Consider the following 21,348-nt stretch of genomic DNA (forward strand, 5'->3'; position numbering starts at 1 on the left):
TGACTTTGTTGACAGAACTACAACCCCATCTCTGTTTGCACTGCCTCATCACTGTCAAAGTGAAGTCCTGGAAGGTGTTCCTTAAGTTTTTGAAATGGATGAAAATTGGGTGGGGTCAATGTGGGACACTAAGGAGGGTGACTGATGACAGTAAATCCAAGGCGTTCAGTTGTTGTAGATCTCATGTGTGGTTTGGCATTTTCATGCTGAAGGAGAGGATGTTCCATGTGGGGACGAATTCTTCGAATTTGAAACTAAATTACAGCATGCTGTTTCTCATGCACTGACACAGTTATGTTACACACTGCCATCTTACACTGCAATTCAAAGCCTTCTCACCAGCAGAGGACTACAAATATGTAGATGTGAATAATAAGGGTGTAGAATGGTAGGTAACATTTGTTTTATTTAAAAATCTTTAAGGGCTCTTACACAAAATCTTTGGAGGCATTACTTTTCAGCACACCTTCATACACTAAACGAGTCACAGCTTGGGTTTTAGTCTAAATAACTAGTAAAAGTGGTTACTAAACAATGGAAACTTTAGGTAGGAACATCAACAATGTAGGGAAAGATAGAGTGCTATTTACTGTAAAGAAGACACATGAAGTTGCAGACAGGCACAATTAAAAGACATTCATATGTAGCTTTTGGCCACAACCATCATCAGTTAACAAAACACACACACACACACACACACACACACACACACACACACACACACACACACACACGACCCCAATTCCAGCATCTTCGGGCCAGAGATGCTGGAGTTGATGGTGCTGGTGCATGAGGTGTGCTTGTTTTTTTATTTGTGTGTGTGTGTGTGTGTGTGTGTGTGTGTGTGTGTGTGTGTGCGCGCATGTGTATGTGTGTGCATGCATGTGTGCATGCATGCATGGGTGTGTGTCTACTGATGAAGGCTGTGGCTGAAAGCTACATGTGAGTCTTTTAAATGTGCCTGTCTGCAACTTTATGTGTCTTCTTTATGGTAAGTAGCAGCCTATCTTTCCCTAAGTGTGGTATGTTTCACACTTAGAAGGACATCACATTGTGTTCACTTGACAATAAGAATGTTAGCTTACTTTCCTTACTCTCACTCTTTGCTTTATGGAATTACGAGTCACACATCACCCAGAGATATGTTTTGAAGAAAACTGGAACTTGTACATTCACTTTCCAGTACATCTATTCATGAATGTTGCCATGAATAATAATAATAAGAGTTTAACCCATCATACAACACACAGAAATAATCTTGCCATAGATTTGCTTTTTCATTCGCGATCTAGAGAGGTATTTGTTTGAAAAAAGATATTTAACTAGCTACTTTGAACTGCACCATATACTTGTCACTTGTCTCAGTATGGTATCTAAAATTAAAAATAAATAATAATTGCTTACGTAAGTATAGAACTAATATGCACACAGGAAAATGTGGTATGCCTTGAGTACAAGTGAACAGGTGAAGCTCAGTTAACAAGGTAACACGAAGTAAATCACATTTTCTCTACTGTCCCTGCTATCCCTATATTGCAACTGCATATTCATAAACATATTTTCTGAGAGTCATGTCCTTCCTGTTGAGAGAGAGGGGGAGGGGGTGGGGGTGACTGTTAGATGGTACAGAATTTCCCACCCCCAACACCCATCAATACCAACTGTCAAATAAAAATATTTGAGGATACTTGGAGAGGTTCCTTATGTTAAGAAACTGCTACACTTTGCATTTAATATTCACAACTGGACCATGCTTTGCTGCAGTCTTAACCTATGGCATGTGATTTTTGTGTTATTAAGAATGGTGTCTTATATGGCAAGACCCGTTTGGCTTTATTCAGTGTACCTTGTCAACATCATATGTAACAAGGTCATTACACTTCCTGAAGTGTCAAAACTTAGATCAAGAATTCCAATAAGCCTTTATTTGTAATTGGTTTTTTTTCAACCTCTCCTAGTTTACTGTCATGCAGGTGCTGAATTTACAGCCACATTTGAGATTTTACAGCATTTGAGGATGGTTACTGATATTAATAGAATAACTGGAATATGAAAAGATCTTGATAAAAACAACATACAATTTTGTTTCTCAGGTTGGGTTTCCAAATGCTGGAAAAAGCACACTACTAAGAGCTATTTCCCGAGCTAGGCCAAAGGTAGCCTCATATCCTTTTACAACTCTTCAGCCACATTTAGGAGTTGTTCAATATATAGATTATGAACATGTAACAGGTAAGTCTATTATTGAGTAAATGTAATGCAATGTTTACAGTATAGTATTATCATTCTCTCTCTAGTGATAAATAGTTTTCAAAAAATATGTAAGTGGGTTGGGAGAAAATGAATGATCAGGGAAGATCCGAATGTCTTTGACAAAAAATGAAGTTTTATTGCTGACAAAGCCTCTCTTGCACACTTGCTACATTTATCCCACCCTCCAAACTCCCTACCACCACCACACAGAATGTTGAACCTAAACAGGCCCAAAATCCTTCGCCCCGCAGAAATATCAGTTCTTTCCAAAGATCTCATCTTTTGTCCCATTTCCCAATTCAATCATGCAGGACTTGTTAAAGACCTTGTCTTTTCTCCCGGTTTCTACAGTGGAAATACTTTTTCACCACCAACCCTACCAAGCGGATTTAACCAAAGATCAATGTTCAACCCTGCCTGACTTAGTTCACTCCTCCAACTGTGATCCACCCTCGCTGTCCCCAAGTCACCCCCTGTTAACTTTCCAGAATTTCTTAACCTCGAACCTTTCTTCATTGTTATTCCCCAAATCTCTCAACATTACAAACTAACCTTACATCTGCAGAAAGAACTACAACTCACCACCTAAAAACTGATCCTGGCCTTGTAATCTTACCTGGGTACAAAGGCTCCACTACTGTTGTTTTGAACTGCAAAGATTACATGGCAGAAGTGACCCCACCCAGTCTCTCCTCAAATCCTTAGGCCCATCCCAGAACCTTGCCCCAGAGTCCACCTCCCTCCTCACCCCTACCACTCCTTGCACTCCTAAAGTCCATAAACGCAACCATCCAGGATGCCCCATTGTGGCCAGTTACAGTGCCCCCACTGAGAGAATCTCAGCTCTAGTTGACCACAGCCTTCAGCCTATTATCTGCAACCTAACCTCCTATATGAAAGATACCAACCATTTCCTCCACAAACTCTCCAGGGTTCCTATTACTTACCACACAGGCCCCTGTTTATTATTATTCATGCCACCTCCCTTTACACTAACGTTCCTAATGCCAATGGCCTTACCTTTCCCAATGCCCGACAGATTCCAAATCAACAACTGCCTTCCTAGTCACCATGGTCAACCTCATCCTCACCCACAATTATTTCTCCTTTGAAGGAATCACCTACAAACAAATCCGGGGTATGGCTATGGGCAAGAAACAGCTGGACCACTCTGTTGGTGAACTTGCCATCCTACATGACATTCTTTTTCTTCTTGATGACTGCTTCACAGCCTGTGTCATCTGGATCCTTCCCACCAACATCAGCTTATATGAATTGCGCAGATGGGAACTTTACCTGGTATATATCCTACATTCCCATAACCCTCCTAGCCTCAACATTCGTTAGTCATTGTCCTTACCCATCTGGCCTCTTGCCTGTTCCCATTCTAGCACTACACAGTCCTCTATTCCACCAATGCACCCAGTCTTTTTACTTTCTCCTTTTCTGCTACCCTAGCTGCCCTACCTCTCTCCACCTCCTGCTTCCAGCAGCACTTTACTGTTTCCCACCCCTACCCTGCTATCATACCCCCTCCCCACCCCAGCCTCCTCCGTACTCTCACCTAGTTGCCATCCCCATCATGATATGCTGCTTGTAGTCTGGCTTCAACTGCCAGACACACTCTCTCTCTCTCTCTCTCTCTCTCTCTCTCTCTCTCTGTGTGTGTGTGTGTGTGTGTGTGTGTGTGTGTGTGTGTGTGTGTGTGTGTGTGTGTGTGTGTGTGTGTTTTGTTTGGTGTTTCTTCTTTTTTCAGAGGCTTTGTTGGCCAAAAGTTTATTTTGTGATAGTCTTTTTGTTGTGCCTGTCTGCAGCTCAGCATCTCTGCTACATGATGAGTGGCAACTATCCTATTCATAATACTTTTACGTTCCATCCTGGATTTTCGATTGTTTGAAATTTTATTGTGAGTGACAAGGACTTCGTTTACAAAAAATTGCATTTTGGTTGGTATATTTTCTAAAAGCCATTTTCTTTTTTCAAATTTGGAAGTAAATTCATTGGCTATTTTACAAAAAGGAATTAATTTCTGAGAAAAGTTAGCTTTGTCTGGTGTATTTTTTTTCCTATGACTCTAGCACTAAATTGTCTGTCCTATATATAAATCAAATACTGACTACAGTCAAGGAATAAAAAAGAAAAGAAGTTCTACTAATGCAGAAATAGTAGAAACGCAAATGTTAATTTTGTAGCCTTTGCCTTTCTTCTCCAAAGTAGAAGAGAAGATGACTATCACAGACGGACTAGAAAAGTCACTCAGAACCCTAGATTGAAGGTGATACAGCAGAACAGAATGAGATTGAACTCATTTATGAAATGTTGGTAACACAAAAAATACAAGGCATGTTCAGAAAGTGAGTGTACTTTGACCACAATGGGCTATGGTTTTTAGTTGTTTGAGTGTTGGTAACAATGATTGGAAGAGGGGGGACAAACCCCGACCACAGCAAGCAGCATATGAACATGGTAGTACGTGAACCCACACTGTAGTTTCCAGCTGTGTGAGAGATGTCAGTAAGAAATCAAGTGTGAGCCACGTGATGTGATCTGCTTCCTACTCGCAGAAGGGATAACACCGACAAAACATTTTTTCACATAGCAGAATGGTTTACAGCAAAAGTGTTATGAACAGGTGTGTTTAATTGATGTAAGGAGTTTAATGGAAGCAAAAGAAATGTTTGTAACAAAAAGAGGAGTGGAAGAATTCCATTTTGAGTGACGAGTTGGTGCAAAAAGTGAAGGAAACTGTTCTTGAAGACTACCAATTGATGGTGGACGAAATTTCTGCAATGTTTTCACCACTCTCCAGAACTCTCTTATATGATACACTCACAGAAGTCCTGGGACACCAGAAACTGCACTAGTTGGGTCCCAAAACAGCTAACAGAGTGGCACAAAGGACAATCATCACATTTGTGACCCACCAATTCCCCATTCCCCAAAAAATTCAAAACCACAATTTCAGGCAAAAAAATCATGACCTCAGTATTTTGGGACCAAAAAAGCATAATTTTGGTTGAATTTCTACCTCAGGGGGAGACCATCAATAGACAACCCTAAAAAAATTCAAAAGGTGCATTCAAAACAAAAGGAGGGGAATGCCGATGAGAGGAGTGTGCTTGTTGCACAGCAGCACCCATCATCATAGAGCCTTAGCCAACAAAGCACTCAAGTATTCGTTTGGTTTGGATGCTTTGAACCCCTCCTCTTCCCCCATATTCCCCTGACTTGGCACCTTCAAGTTACCATCTTTTTACCATCTCTGAAGTCACAGATGAGAGTAATGAATTTTTTACTTGACGAGCCAGCACAGAAAGAGGTTGAGAAGAGAGGGAAGGAGCTGGTGGGAGAGTTCTTCGAGGATGCCATAAAGAAGCTTGTGGCATGGCTCATATATGCATTTAATGGGATGGTAATTATGTGGAATAATACTCCACAAGTGTATCAACAATATACTATAATTTTTTTTCAGATACACTTATTCTAAAAAATTTAAAAATCTAATACACTTACATTCTCAACATGCCTCATATGAAAAGCTAAGAAGATAGAAAAGAGAAGAAAAACAAATAGCAAGTCAGCAAGATGGATAGATGAGAAAAATAACCAGCAACACAGAAAAAAGGGAACCGTAACTAATCATTATCATTTTCACACATCCCTCATTTCTGCCATGTGTAGTCAGTGCATGACATTAATTTCTTTTTTCTGATGTTTTTACTTAATAATTTTTATTATTTTATTCTCATTCCACTGGTCAAGCCTCCCAATGTTTCCTGTATATCTGAGTTCAAACTTGATTCTGTTGACTTGCAGTTCTTGACTTCTGCATATGAAATATATTTATGTCATGACTGTGTCAGTGCAGGACGATAGGACATTGTTGTCTCTGCAGTCAGGAATACACTGGAGTTTGAACTGCTTCAAGATTTATGGAACTTCATAAATCAATATGAAGAGTTTCTTCTGTAACAATCTCTGTGTTTTAACTGCAAAATACAACCACTTCTTTTACTCAAAACTTTACAATATGGTAAGATTGTATTTGTCAGTTTGGCATCTACTTACATCAATCAATCTATGAATGTTCTGTATGCTTCCTTTGCTTGCCTCAGCTGCCTTCCACATTGCCATCAATGGCTCTCACCCCAGAGCCAATACACTTTGACGTGGGGCAATGATCCATAGAGTGTACACTAACACTCCCAAACGTGCTTTCACTTGCAGAGTTAATGCGATCATTGTCCCACCTCAAAGACATGCATCATCCCTTGAGATGCCTCAACACGTGAAACATGCATACCAAAAGATTAACAACAGTTGCATCACTAAATATTAAATTATTACGTCATTTTGTAATTTGTGAGCATAATTCATCAGCAAGGTGAGCATAGGGTTACACACTGCTCTTCCAGAATACTATTTAACACCACAGCCTTTTTCACCAGTTATTACACTTTCCTCCTTGGGTATTGCTGCACAATTTTAACTCAAGTAAGTTTTAGTTTCACTCTGTGCTTCATGCATGTGTGATTACTTGTCAACAGTCATCTCTGCTTACTCTGAGTTTCGTAATTTTCAGATGATTCCATTGCTAGTGTTTCATTGTTCTTCTATTATCCTATCCTTCTATGAAGCAAGTTCAGAAAGTAAGTGTAATATGAACATAAAATAGTTGTGTTTTGTTATGAGGGCTGGCAACATTGAGTGTTACAGGGGGATTCCCTGACCAGAGCGAGCATCACAGGAATATGGTAGAATGTAAACTCATGTTTTAGAGTCTAGTTGCATGAAAGATGTCAGTAAGAAATCCTATCAAATGCAAGTCATATGCTATGATCTTGTTTGTACTCATGAAAGGAATAACACCTACTAAAATCTTTTTGTGAATCAAAATGGTTTACAGCATAGGTGTTATGAATAGAATGAATGTGTTTAAGGGAAGTAGGAAGTTTAGTGGAGGCAGAAATAATGTTTATGGTGAACAGAGGAGCAGTAGTTCTTCCATTTTGACTGATGAGTAGATGCAAAAAATTAAAGAAACTGTTCGTGAAGACCGCCGACTGACAGTGGGTGAAATTCCTGCAACCTCTCCACAACTCTCAAGAACTATCTTATATGAGACACTCACAGAAATGCTCGGAGACTGGAGATGAAACATGTGTGGCTCATTACAAGCCTGAGACAAAAAGACAGTCATCGCAGTGGTGTCACACCAGTTCCCCATCTACCAAAAAATTCCAAACAACAATTTCAGGCAAAAACATCATGGCCTCTAAGTTTTGGGACCATGGTCATACTTCTGCCTCGGGGAGAGACCATCAGTGCACAACAACATTGTGGGGACTTAAAAATCTCAAAAGGAGCATTCAAAACAAAAGGAGGGGAATGCTGATGAGAGAAGTGTGCTTGCTGCATGACAATGCCCAACCTCTCACAGCCTTAGCCTCCAAATTGCTCTGGGGGACTCATCTGGTTTGGATGTTTTGAACCACCCCCCCAAATTCCGCATATGACTTGGCACCTTCAGATTATCACCTTTTCACCTCCCTAAAGGCACACATCAGAGGAACTAAATTTTCAACTGGTACCAGGTGCAGAAACAGGTTGTGGAGTGGGGGATGGAGCTGGACAGAGTTATTTGAGAAGGGCATAAAGAAGCGTGTGCCACAAGTCATCACATTCATTGAGCAGGTTGGCAATTACATGGGAAAATAGTCAACAAGTGTATCTACAATATCCTGTTTTTTTTCAGATACACTTGTCCTAAAAAGAATATAAAAATCTAATACACTTACTTTCTGAACATGCCTTGTATCTCCCTCATAACCTGGAGCCCTACCAATTTCCCTGTCTAGTATCTGACCATTTCCTTAAAACTTTGCCTCTCTTTTTGGCAAATGAAGAAAGATCTGGTTATCAAAGTTTGCATTATGCATGTGTCCACTGTTGCCTGTAATCATAATTTTTTTTGTCCATTTGTGATTTAATGTAGAAAGAACAAACATAATGCTGGATCCGACACAGAGACAAGCAGGGCTGGAAACTAATGAACTATTTCACAGATTTAGTTAAGAAGAAGCTATTCGACAATGCAAGAACCATAAGGTACCTGGCATGGATTATACAGGGTGTTACAAAAAGGTACGGCCAAACTTTCAGGAAACATTCCTCACACACAAAGAAAGAAAATATGTTATGTGGACATGTGTCCGGAAACGCTTACTTTCCATGTTAGAGCTCATTTTATTACTTCTCTTCAAATCACATTAATCACGGAATGGAAACACACAGCAACAGAATGTACCAGCATGACTTCAAACACTTTGTTACAGGAAATGTTCAAAATGTCCTCCATTAGCGAGGATACATGCATCCACCCTCCGTCGCATGGAATCCCTGATGCGCTGATGCAGCCCTGGAGAATGGCGTATTGTATCACAGCCATCCACAATATGAGCACGAAGAGTCTCTACATTTGGTACCAGGGTTGTGTAGACAAGAGCTTTCAAATGCCCCCATAAATGAAAGTCAAGAGGGTTGAGGTCAGGAGAGCACGGAGGCCATGGAATTGGTCCGTCTCTACCAATCCATCGGTCACCGAATCTGTTTTTGAGAAGCGTATGAACACTTCGACTGAAATGTGCAGGAGCTCCATCGTGCATGAACCACATGTTGTGTCGTACTTGTAAAGGCACATGTTCTAGCAGCACAGGTAGAGTATCCTGCATGAAATCATGATAACGTGCTCCATTGAGTGAAGGTGGAAGAACATGGGGCCCAATCAAGACATCACCAACAATGCCTGCCCAAACGTTCACAGAAAATCTGTGTTGATGACATGATTGCACAATTGCGTGCGGATTCTCATCAGCCCACACATGTCGATTGTGAAAATTTACAATTTGATCACGTTGGAATGAAGCCTCATCCGTAAAGAGAAAATTTGCACTGAAATGAGGATTGACACATTGTTGGATGAACCATTCGCAGAACTGTACCCGTGGAGGCCAATCAGCTGCTGATAGTGCCTGCACAAGCTGTACATGGTACGGAAACAACTGGTTCTCCTGTAGCACTCTCCATACAGTGATGTGGTCAACGTTACCTTGTACAGCAGCAACTTCTCTGACGCTGACATTAGGGTTATCGTCAACTGCACGAACAATTGACTCGTCCATTGCAGGTGTCCTCGTCGTTCTAGGTCTTCCCCAGTCGCGAGTCATAGGCTGGAATGTTCCGTGCTCCCTAAGACGCCGATCAATTGCTTCGAACGTCTTCCTGTCGTGACACCTTCGTTCTGGAAATCTGTCTTGATACAAACGTACCGCGCCACGGTTATTGCCCCGTGCTAATCCATACATCAAATGGGCATCTGCCAACTTTGCAATTGTAAATATTGCACTGACTGCAAAACCACGTTTGTGATGAACACTAACCTGTTGATGCTATATACTGATGTGCTTGATGCTAGTACTGTAGAGCGCAATGAGTCGCATGTCAACACAAGCACCGAAGTCAACATTACCTTCCTTCAATTGGGCCAACTGGCAGGGAATCGACAAAGTACAGTACATACTGACGAAACTGAAATGAGCTATAACATGGAAATTAAGCGTTTCCGGACACATGTCCACATAACATATTTTCTTTATTTGTGAGTGAGGAATGTTTCCTGAAAGTTTGGCCGTACCTTTTTGTAACACCCTGTATACGGGGGTCAAATAAAACAATTTGGACAAGTAACCATGAAATAGCTTGAGAACCTGATCCCTAAAATATGGGGGAAAAAACAAAGTAATTGTCTTCTTAAAATATGGGAAAAACCACCCAGCTCCAAAAGTTATTGCCCAACTCCAAAAGTTAGTGACCTGCTTCATTCTTATGCTAACTTTGTAAGGTATTAGAAAAGTGTCTTTAGAACCATTTCAACCCTATGATCAGCAGTCCATTAATACCTGGACAGGCAGGCTTCAGACCTCAAAGGAATTCCATAACACAAGTAGCAAACATAACCCTTTACATAGAGGACAGGTTTGAAAGCAGTGACATCACTGGAGCTGTTTTCATTGATCTGTCTTCAGCCTATGACACTGTTCTGCATCACATAATGCGCCAGAAGATCTACTGTGTGGCACACGATTATGGCGTCGTGGAAATAATTGGCACTTTATTGCACAGTTAAAGGTTCTTTGTTGAGTTTCAAAGAAGATGAATTCTCTGGAGAAACCAGATGAACTTGCTTTAGCAAACCCAAGCAAAGATGTTTAAGGAATTTCAACAAGCTCTTACAGCCGTGCTGAGAACTTTCACTGAGTATTGTGGTAAGAACCACCTGAAACCTAATCCTCAGAAAATGCAAGTCTGTGCCTTCTGTTTTTGAAACAGATACGCAATTAGAAAACTAAAAGTTAACTTGAAGAGCACAGAGTTGGAACACTGCTTTGCACCTAAATATCTTAGGCAGGTCTTTAACATACTACTAACAGTGTCTCAACACCAAAATAAAATCGCTAAGAAACTCACTTGGAGTAACTGGCCCACCCTCAAATCTTCAGAACCTTCACCAAGGCACTCTGTTTCTCTGCAGGGGAGTATGAGTCCCCTGTATGGTAGAGCTCCGTCCACGAAAAGCAAGTGGACATCACACTGAATTAAACTGTATGACTGATTACTGAATGTCTGAAACCGACACATGAAGGCCAGATTTATTGCTTAGCAAGTATTGCACTGCCTGATGCATGTCATAAAGTAATTGCAGACATTGATAGGAAGAAGGCTGACCTGGATCAACATCCACTTTATGGCCACCAATCACTGAGACCTAGGTTGTAACCCAAAAGAAGTTTCCTCTATTCATTAGCAAATAATATGTCTCCATACTGCCAGATGACAACTATGGAGAGATGTGGATGAAGCCTGCTGAGGTACTTTAGAGTGGTGCACCTCCAGGTTATAGAACAGACCGAGGTCCTGTATAGGTAAATCCAGGGACAACCTTATCAAATGGGGATATTCTAAAGCTCTAGACGACAAAAACCGATGTGAAGTTGGATTGCAAAACTCACACCTCTCTCACATCAGTTGACTTACTTGGTAAGCACTGCTAAGTGTCTTCTCTGGATTGCCGGCTACGTCAATCTCCAAAAACTTCTTCTCCGAAGAATACTGCTGGTTAACGGAATTTATCAGACTCTCTCTCTCCTCTCTCTCTCTCTCTCTCTCTCTCTCTCTCTCTCTCTCTCTCTCTCTCTCTCTCTCTCTCCTTCCTCATGAAATAAGTGGATATTTGCAGAATACTTTTAGTTTAGTCTTGGTATATTTCAACTTCCACAAAGAACAAATTCACCATTTCTTACATAAATATTCGAATGTTTGCAAGTCAACTGATTCATTTCACATTAGACTTGATTAAACACATTTACAATAGCATTGGTTTAACAACCACATAATTTATGAACATGTCTTGCTTCTAGATCCAACACATGAATTACTTGAAAGTCTAACCTCATTTCTTCATTTGTCATTAACAATGATCACACTCACTAAAAGCACAGAATAATACAAAAACACTCCTTGTTCTTTTCTGCATATACACTTAAACTCTGTGGATCATACAGCAGGTACTTGTCAGCTGGCGGTTCGGCCGCTGCGTCCACAATTTGCTCGTGACTGTTTTTAGACCTGCACACACAAACGTGCAATGTGCAGTAGGTCAGATTTGCCTCTCTCAAACTTCTATTTTAAATATTGTGTGTTCGAGATGGAGGACGGCCACGTGGTTCTAGAATTTATGCAGAAATTCTCGAAGTACTACATATTCCCCCCCTCAGACTGAACATGAGATGTTTTATATACAATCATTATGCACATTTATATCACATGTAATAACAATTTATATTTCAACAGTACACCTTGTTTTTTTTTAATAATAGTGAATACACTTTCTCTTATTATTTAGCTATTTCTATTTTTTTTTTCACTTTAATTATAAAATGGGAATATTTCAATCAATGTGGAAGTTCGTTTTCTTATATCAAGGAATCATGAGGACTAAACCTTTAGTTTCCAATCATAAGCTCCTGGTGTTCATGACAGTTGAGTTCTTTATTCTAATTTCCTGTTCTATTTTTTCCTTAGTATGTACTAGTATCATTATTTATAGTAGTCTGTAGTCTGGAGGAACCCTGGGCCAATGAAAGTGTTCTTTTCGACACTTGTAAATTCACATAAAACAAAATAATGCTAGTGATATGTAGAATTTAAACTTACCAAAATAATTCCTATTAAATGTGTGACTTCTGTCATGATACTGTCCTTTTCCCCTAGCATGAGTACCTCTACCTTACATGTGGGTTGACCCTATGAATTCACTTCCTCCTCCTGTTCTGGTAGGTACGCCCCTTTATAAAACATCGTTATTCATCAGGCCACAGATTATCGTATCTCTATGTAGGTACGCCTTCCCTATATCCTTAGCAACTGTCGGATACACCCCCCTATCCTTTATGAGTAGGCCTCATGGTTCATTGCCTTAGTATACATCTTTATGTACACTATAATTAAATATTTCCTGGTAAAATAAAAATCTATTTTACACTTCACTCTCATTTCTTAGTACCTCACTTAATATCCTTGAGTCCTCTTCTACTTTTCAACTCCTATAATCTTAGTAGATACTATGTCTACACATATTATTCAACTCATGGTAGATATTATATCTACCTATTTTGTTCAAGCCCCACTATCCTACTATTCATCAATTTATCCGAGTATTCGCTACACTGACTTTTCTTAAATAAGCTTCACAATTTACTCCAATCTGGCTTGCGTTCTCCTTCATTACTCATTCCTGCTTATGTATACTCGTTGTAAGTTCATAATAGTTTTTCTATACTAATGTACATATGCAATTTTTATATAATGGCTTTTCATGTAAATAGGCGATGTAGAACAGTCATAATAAAAAGAAAAACAATGTGTGCATCTTTCTAGATGTACGTATATCTTCTACCCTACAATCCTTGGCAGTTATTACATGCTTCTAAACTGTGACTTCATTATTTGTGAATTCGAATTTCTTTGTGTGTATGCATAAGTGTGTTTGTGTGTTCTGATTCTTCGGCCTTCTTATGTGAAAATAAGTTGTAGGTTATTGAAAACCACGGAGACTAGGAAGGACTTCTGCGATCGAAGTATATGAATATGGAAAGAGGGAAAAAATAATTAGGTCCTCAAAAGAGAAGTAAGAAAGGAAAAACTAGAAATGGCTGCTAAGATCGAAGAAGAGAAAGAAGACAGCCCCAAAGACAGGAAACCTTGAGTAAGAAGCCAGAGGAGGTATGGTGTTAAATCGTCTCCTACAAAATGGACATTTCCACCTTCACTCTTGAGGTCCCAGAAGAAAATCTTAGCAACCCTATGGAAACGGCAAATGGTGAAGAACCAGTCATACTTGTTTGCGAGGGTTGTTTGAAAGGTGTGATGTGTGTTCTGTGTTAGCCATGATTTATCTGTTGGTGTAAATCATATTCTTATTTACATTAACTACCCCTTACAAAATCAATACAAACCCTCCCGTCTACTTCACATCTCATAAAAGGTATAAAATATACTATACAAAATAGAACATTATATGCTATAGTATCATCATTATTTAATTATTCATCCGCTAGTATATATTCTGCTAACGTAATATTCACTTCTGTTCATTAAGACAAACATGTGTTAGGAAACATAAATTTGAACTCTGGACCAACTGTGGGGTACATCTGTCAAAGAATAATGCTGTTGTCCTAAGGCCAGCTCAGTGAGGACGGAAATCTTGCATAGAGCAAAAATGCAGAAGCTGACTTGGCTATATTACATTCTGCTTGAGAATAGTATTTGGAGACAACATGTGTGCAATTCTCCACCTCATGCTGCAGCTGAGCAAAGTCGGGACATCTAACTGACTGGAACAAGAAAATCTCTTACCGGGAGCAATTTTGGATTATGTAAAAACAAATGCTCACTGGTATGTTTCTTTCTCAGCCGAGGATGACGCAATCAAAAATTCATAGGGAGTTAGAGGTTGTTAGTAGTCTAAATGACTGGAACAAGTAAATCTCTTACCAGGAACAATTTTGAATGATGTAATAACAAATTCTCACTGGTACGGTATTTACCATTACCACTAAGTGTGGGTGGATAGAATAGTTTGAGTTTGGGGGAATTTGATGCAGGAAAATTATTACAGAAGAAACACCAAAACCAACTCAGAACCCAACGGTCTTCACTCCTCCCATTAACTAAGAATGTTAACATCCCTGGGGGATATTTGACTCTGTCCGGATCCCATGGATCTGATATTAACTTCACTTGAGCAAGTGCTGACCAGTACTTCTCATTAAATTTTGTCTCCCCACTTCAAAACAATCACCACTTCACTAGGTAACACAACATTACATGACGATACACTTTTTTCTGCTTTGACATCGTCTATAACCTTGCTAGTATCATTAAGTTTGGCTGAAGCAATAGTTGAAACATTTCCGGAGGTTATACTCTTGGTAATTTTTCAGTCCATTATTTCCTCTACCTGTTTCTCCAGACTACTTACATTTATTAAGTCTGAGTTCACTAGTTTCTATTTGAAGTTTCTTTCTACATTATCTACTCGTGTATTAACGCCTGTAATTTGCGATTGGATTATTGGCGTTAACTTATCTTGCTTGTCGACGCACTCTTTTAAAGTATGCAACCTGTGCTTTACAGCATCAAACTTAACATTACGTACATTTTCAAATGATCCTAACTTTTCATTAATTTCGGTTTCAAACATATTACATTTTTCCTCAATATCAAATTCTAATTTCTTTGTCAAACCCTGGATTTGATCATTCTGTTTCTGACTAAAGCCAGTGAACAGTCGAATTACATGGAGGTTTAAAGAGTTAGTTACTTCATTCTTTAATTCTAATTTCAAATCCTCTACTTTATTGTTTAAGTCATCAAATTTAGTCTTTAAAACCTCCATGCTTTTGCATAGACTACCAAATTCTTTGCTTTGCAATTTTACTTTGGCATTTAACAAATTTAATTGAGAATTTACTGAGACTAGTTCTTTACTTAAGGTTTCATTTTGAGCAGTTGAAGCTGCACTCTGGGCATCTAATTTAGACTTTTGAACTTTGATTAGGTTTACTAATTCAGACCAGTCTGGTCCTTGTTTACTAATTTTCATTGCCTTGCCTGGTTCTGACATTTCTCCAATTTGCTGTTCCTGATCCATATTCTTATGATCTTTAGACCTAGTAACCATTTTTTTTTTAAACTCAACTCTGACCATAATAACTACACCAATAAAAGTCAATCTACTGTTTGTATCACTTTGTGCTAAGGTACTTAAGTTCTATCTTGCACTCACCCATTGTAGAATTCTCGCAACGTAGATGTGACAGCAGATGTGACAGCAAGTCGGCACCAGTGGACAGCAAGCCAGTGGCGTCAGACATTGGTATCAACGTCGGCATTGGTAGGCAGCTGTGGAAGCAGGTAAGCACCGGTGAACCGCAACTGGTGTTGGTGGCGTCGGATGTTGTTTCCGTGTAGGCATCACCGCAATGTGTGTGAGAGCTGTATACTCCCTTCACTGGATCTTCTTAGTTGAATTATTCTCGTCGTATCTCTTCTTAGTCAAATACGTCAAGGTCTTCTTTCCGTTCCTTTACTGTTGTTACTTCCTTACTCTTCTTTTTTGTTTCAAACACAAATTTTTCCATTTGATTTTTGGACATAATCCAATTACACGAAACAGTTCTCTTGTCTTGTTATCATATCTTCTTCTTCAATTTCTTCTCAAAATTTTCATTTCATTTCTTTTCTTCTTCTTCTTTTTTTTTTAGAAACGCATTAAATTAACTTTCATAAGAAAGTTGGTTTAAGAACCACTCGTAATTTATGAACATGTCTTGCTTCTAGCAAGTCCAACACATGAATTACTTGAAAGTCTAACCTCATTTCTTCATTTGTCCTTACCAATCATCAAAGTCACTTAAAGCACAGAATAATACATAAACACTCCTTGTTATATACTACACATATACTGAAACTCTGTGGATCATACAGCAGATACTTGTCGGCCGCCGTGTCCACAATTTGTTCGTGACTGTTTTTAGACCTGCACACACACAAACATGCAATGTGCGGTAGGTTGTATTCATCTCTCTCACACTTCTATTTAAAATATCATGTGTTAAAGACGGAGGAAGGCCAAGTGGTTCTAGAATTTACACAGAAATTCTCGAAGCACTACAATATTTCAAAGGTGCAGAACAAAATGACTGCGGAAAAACAGACATGGATTACCTGTGCCACTGTCCATGCCAAGTCATGCAGTGCTGATGAGGGCTTAGGGTGGTGAAGTTGCTGTTGCCCAATTCTGGGTGAATATCATTTAGTTTTTTTCTCTTGTGCACTTATCTAAGCTATGTGAATTGTTGATTTAGAAGTATCCCATGATATTGCACAGTTTTGTAATGTAAAGTTTTGTATGACATGTAACTCAAGTAAATAAATAAAGTTCATTTTGGACATATGTCTGGGCAAATACATAATAAAACACATTTCACAGCCCTTATAATCTGCAGGGAACAGATAGGGAATAAGGAAAGGAAGCTGAAAGAGAGAGAGAGAGAGAGAGAGAGAGAGAGAGAGAGAGAGAGAGAGAGAGAGAGAGAGAAGAAGGCAGATGTAAGGACATGCCAGTCTTTCCTTATCTGGTCTTTTCCCCTGACAGTGTATTTGGACTTCAAATAAAACATAAAATAATGACTTAAATGACTACTAGTTACAACAAATATCACTTTTGCACTTACAAATTGTTATCTGTATTAATCTTTCCTGCATCTTATGGATTCTTAAAACAGTTTTCTGTACTGTACTGGTCAAAAACCTTTTCAGTTCATTAAAAAGTACAATAACTGGTACAGTAAGTCTATATTGTGTGAATGCTTAGTCCTTTGAATGGTACAGCACATTGAACTTCGTCACTTGGAGATGCGTCACAATTTAGCCACACTCATCACTTATGAGCTGTCATGTAAGAATAAGTTTTCCTATGCAAGATGAGCCTTCAATAACAGCGCTACAGTGGTTGTGCCTTCAGTATTATTTATCTCTTATTTTTGACTGTAACAGTCTCAAAACCATTTCCTTTCTTTCCACTTCTGCTTGCCTAATGTGTACTTCTAATATGTGTTCAGTTTTGTAGCGTCCCTTTATTTCTGTCAAGTGTGTCTCAGTCTGCATGATTTTAGAGATTTCAGTCTTTTTAAGTTTCTCTTTTTAATGGAGCAGTATATGGCTTCAAAAACTGAAGCATAGATCAGATTGCTGTCTTTGCAATAGAGGCAATGATGGATGGACTGAACTTAAAAACAGAGCTAATAATCATAGAGAAACAAAAATTATGAAAATAGGGACAGTGTAATCTTCAGTCTGTTTCTTATGAGTTTGTTGAAAACTGGGTAGACTTTGCTGGAAGGAGCAAGATAATATGCCAGTTAACTGGTTGTCCTAACAGTATGAGATTTTCAACAGTATTTTGTGCTATATCAGAGCTCTTAAAGCAACTGTAATATTTTAATTGACATTGTAAAAGGAAATAGTAATTTGTTTCAGAATCAAATATTTTGTACCCATTTATGAAATAATGAACCTGAGATGCAATTCAGAATAAAATCTTTCAATTTGCAGCAGCTTTTGTTGAAATTAATCATCATGGTAGATTAAAACTGTGTGCTAAACTGGAATCTGAATATGTGGAGTGTGATTTTGTGAGACGTAAACTTTGAGTTACTTTTGATGAATGAATGTTCGAATGTGCCTGTGGGAAGCGCATCATCAACAAAAGCCAAATATTGAAGTTAAAGTCTGAATCCAGATTACAATTATAATATTCATTTAAAAAAGAAGCAGTATTGTAACTTTACATAAATCTGGGACAACATTTCTTGAAGAATGAGGTTTTCACTCTGCAGTGGAGTATGCAACGATATGAAACTTCCTGGCAGATTAAAACTGTGAGCCAGATCAGGACTTGAACTTTTACATTTCTTGAACTTTGTAATTGTAGCCATTATACATTGTATCCCAGGTCTCTGTGGTAATGCCAAGGCTAATTATAGAGGAGATCAAACTCAGTATTTTGAGACAGGAAATCAAAGACAGATGGCACGTAGTTTACTGTAGCACAGTCTGGCAGCCACTGCTGTTTCTTGCATGAATAACAAAACAATAACTTGATTTTACATCTCATAAAAGAATCATTGAATGTAGAGAATGTGTAAGTACATATATAAATAAAATTACTGCTGCATTTCTTGAAACTCATTGGTGTAGTACAGATTAGAATACAGTGCCTGGTAAAAAACAGTGAAGCACCCAGAAGGGACAAGGAAACTAAATGAATCTTTGTGGGTTGAAATGGTCTGTGATGTTATTTCAGTGATTACAAAATTGAGTCAACGTTACAAAGGATTTATCAGTATCAGCCCACTTATCAGTGCTCTGGCCTGGATGCATGCACTGATTCCACTGGAAATGGTGTCGTAAGCCATTGTTTCCTCTCCTGAGGCAAGCTGGTCCACAACTGTGGTAGCTGCTCTCACACATGTTCTGTTGGGGAAAAAATCTGTGGATCTTGTTGACCATGGGAGTACCTAAACATCATTCAGACAGTTGATAAAGGCACATATTGTGTGTGGACAGCATTGTCCTGTTGAAAAATGGTGCCACAATACTGTCGCACAAGAGGTAACACATGAAGACACAGGATGTGTGTGACACAGCATTGTAACATCAGAGTTCCTTCAGATATTACCAGCTGTGACCTGTAGTCAGACCCAATGGCTCCCCAAACTTCGACACCAGGAGTAACGTCGCTGTGCTTCTCCAAAATATTGAAAGAACAGGAACCCTCCCTATGTCGCCACCATACTAGCTGGTGATGGTCATCTAGGGTAGTCCAGAAACGTGATTCATCGTTGAACACAATGTGATGCCACTCATCGGCAGTCCTTGCTTCCCAGTCATGGCAACACTTGAAATGCAGCTCTCTGTGTTGGAGTGTTAAAGGCAGCCTCTTATGGAGCAGTAATTCCCAAGACTGTCTGTTGCTAATCTCCAACCAATAGTGTGGGGTGACACAGAATGTTGCAGGGAGTCCATTTGTTGTTCTCAGATAGCAGACACAGATGTGTAGAGGTTGAAGTGTGCTTGGTGCACAGTACATGATATTCCCTTGTGATGATCAGATGTGGTCAACTGAAAATTTGATGACGAGTACTAGTGCTCTCACATTCCCGTGCAGTTCAGCACTGAGCCATTGCCACATCTGAATGCTGCACATATCTGGATATTGCATGATTTAGCTATCTAGCTAAATGGAGACCCACATTGAGGCCTCTTTCAGTCTCTGTTTGGAGCTAATAATGCTCCCACATGAGCACATAGAATTTCTGTGTCCTCCACAGTGAGCAGTCAGCATTTGATGTTGTTCTCACTCCATATATATAGCCTACCTGACCTGGTAACAACACAAAACATGAATAAGACTAATGCAGTCTGGTGGTGGTTCTACCTGTCATAGAGAATTGTGATGCTAATGATTTATATATCCACCGGTGATGCATGAGTGCATGAATTTATGTTGACATTTGACCATATCTTCTGAGTGCTTCACTTTTTTTCCCGACAGTGTAGTTGTTATTCACTAACATGCAGCAGTCCTTCAAATACTTCCTCATAAACATTAGGCAACATTAATATTAAGTTACCTGATTCTAGAAAGGAGGATTTTAGTTTGTAGTCTCGCATTGTGGGTAGTGCTACTGCAAAATGAGATGTGCATGTAGTGCTGTATCAGTATGCTGCAGCAAAATACTCATGTTGCACCAGGATGGAAAGGAAATACATGTCTGGGAAACTATCCAATGGAATAATCAGCTAAAATTTGGATGCAAAGTCTGCTTGAAAAAAAGAACAAATATGAAACAAGAATGTAGCCAAGGAAATGGAAAGTAAATGTTGGATTGAGATGACAAAAGAACATGAAAAATCTTGAAAGAGGGCATATTTGCAAACTTGTTTATCTGAAATGAATTGAAGCCTTTAATGTCTCAACTGCTAAAAGCTACAGTACAAAATCTCTCATAACATTTAAGGTTTCTGTTTATGTTCATTGTGTTCTTATTCTGAATAGTAACTAAGAAATTACTGCTACTGTTATTAATACTTTTTACAGTTGCAGACTTACCTGGTCTTATACCAGGATCTCATAAGAATCGTGGTTTAGGCATCACATTTTTAAAACATGCAGAACGATGTTCAGCACTTTTAATGGTGATTGACCTGTCAAGTGAACCTTGGGATCAACTGGAAGTTTTGAAATATGAACTGAGCCAGTTTAGCCCTGATCTTGCTCAGAGGCCTCAAATTATTATTGGCAACAAAATAGACCTACCAGAATCAAAGGTAATGCTAGTAATATGTGTTCCACCTACAGCATTTTGTAGAAGACCTTAAATCCTTTTTTTGTGCTAAATATCACAGTGTGCAATTTGATTGGATGCAATTCTTTTTGCAGAGTAATCTTCAGGAGTTTCAGCAGAAAACTGGTGAAAAAATAATTCCCATATCTGCAAAACTGGGAATAAATTTGTCACTGGTTCTGGAGATAATGCGAGAAATATATCAACAAAATGTGAAGGAAAATGAGTAGTAACCTTTACTTGTTAATAGCTGTCTGTTTATAAACAAAATGAATAAAGTTTTTGTATTAAATTTCATTCTAAAATAATAAATTGAACAGTTGATCTGTTACATCTCTATCCTATACGAAATTTTTTGTTGGTAATAGTCCTGTTATGTCCAACTACTTGCTTTCATAATTGGGTGCTGAACAAAAGTCAGTGATCCAAGTATCCAAAAATATGAAGATTAGCTTGAGAAAGATCTGGATTACATAGAACATTGAAGCTTGAATCAGACTGCAGCAAGTGGTCATTTGCCAGCATTATCTGTGGATGGGAATGATTTATAGTCATATCATAT

The 21,348-nt window shown here is 38.9% G+C and overlaps 1 protein-coding gene across 1 annotated transcript in view; it reads left to right on the forward strand.

The window, feature by feature from the left end:
• Positions 1–21,132, forward strand: part of LOC124596537 (semaphorin-2A) — a 170,254-nt gene extending 149,122 nt beyond the window's left edge. The window contains exons 6-8 of the mRNA XM_047135714.1: positions 2,094–2,232; positions 20,540–20,769; positions 20,882–21,132. Of these exons, the coding sequence (XP_046991670.1) occupies positions 2,094–2,232; positions 20,540–20,769; positions 20,882–21,016 (504 nt within the window). The 3' untranslated portion in view covers positions 21,017–21,132. The remainder of the gene's footprint in view (positions 1–2,093; positions 2,233–20,539; positions 20,770–20,881) is intronic.
• Positions 21,133–21,348: the final 216 nt, after the last annotated feature.

This window comes from Schistocerca americana, chromosome 2 (genome assembly GCF_021461395.2).
Source record: "Schistocerca americana isolate TAMUIC-IGC-003095 chromosome 2, iqSchAmer2.1, whole genome shotgun sequence".
NCBI lineage: Eukaryota > Metazoa > Arthropoda > Insecta > Orthoptera > Acrididae > Schistocerca > Schistocerca americana.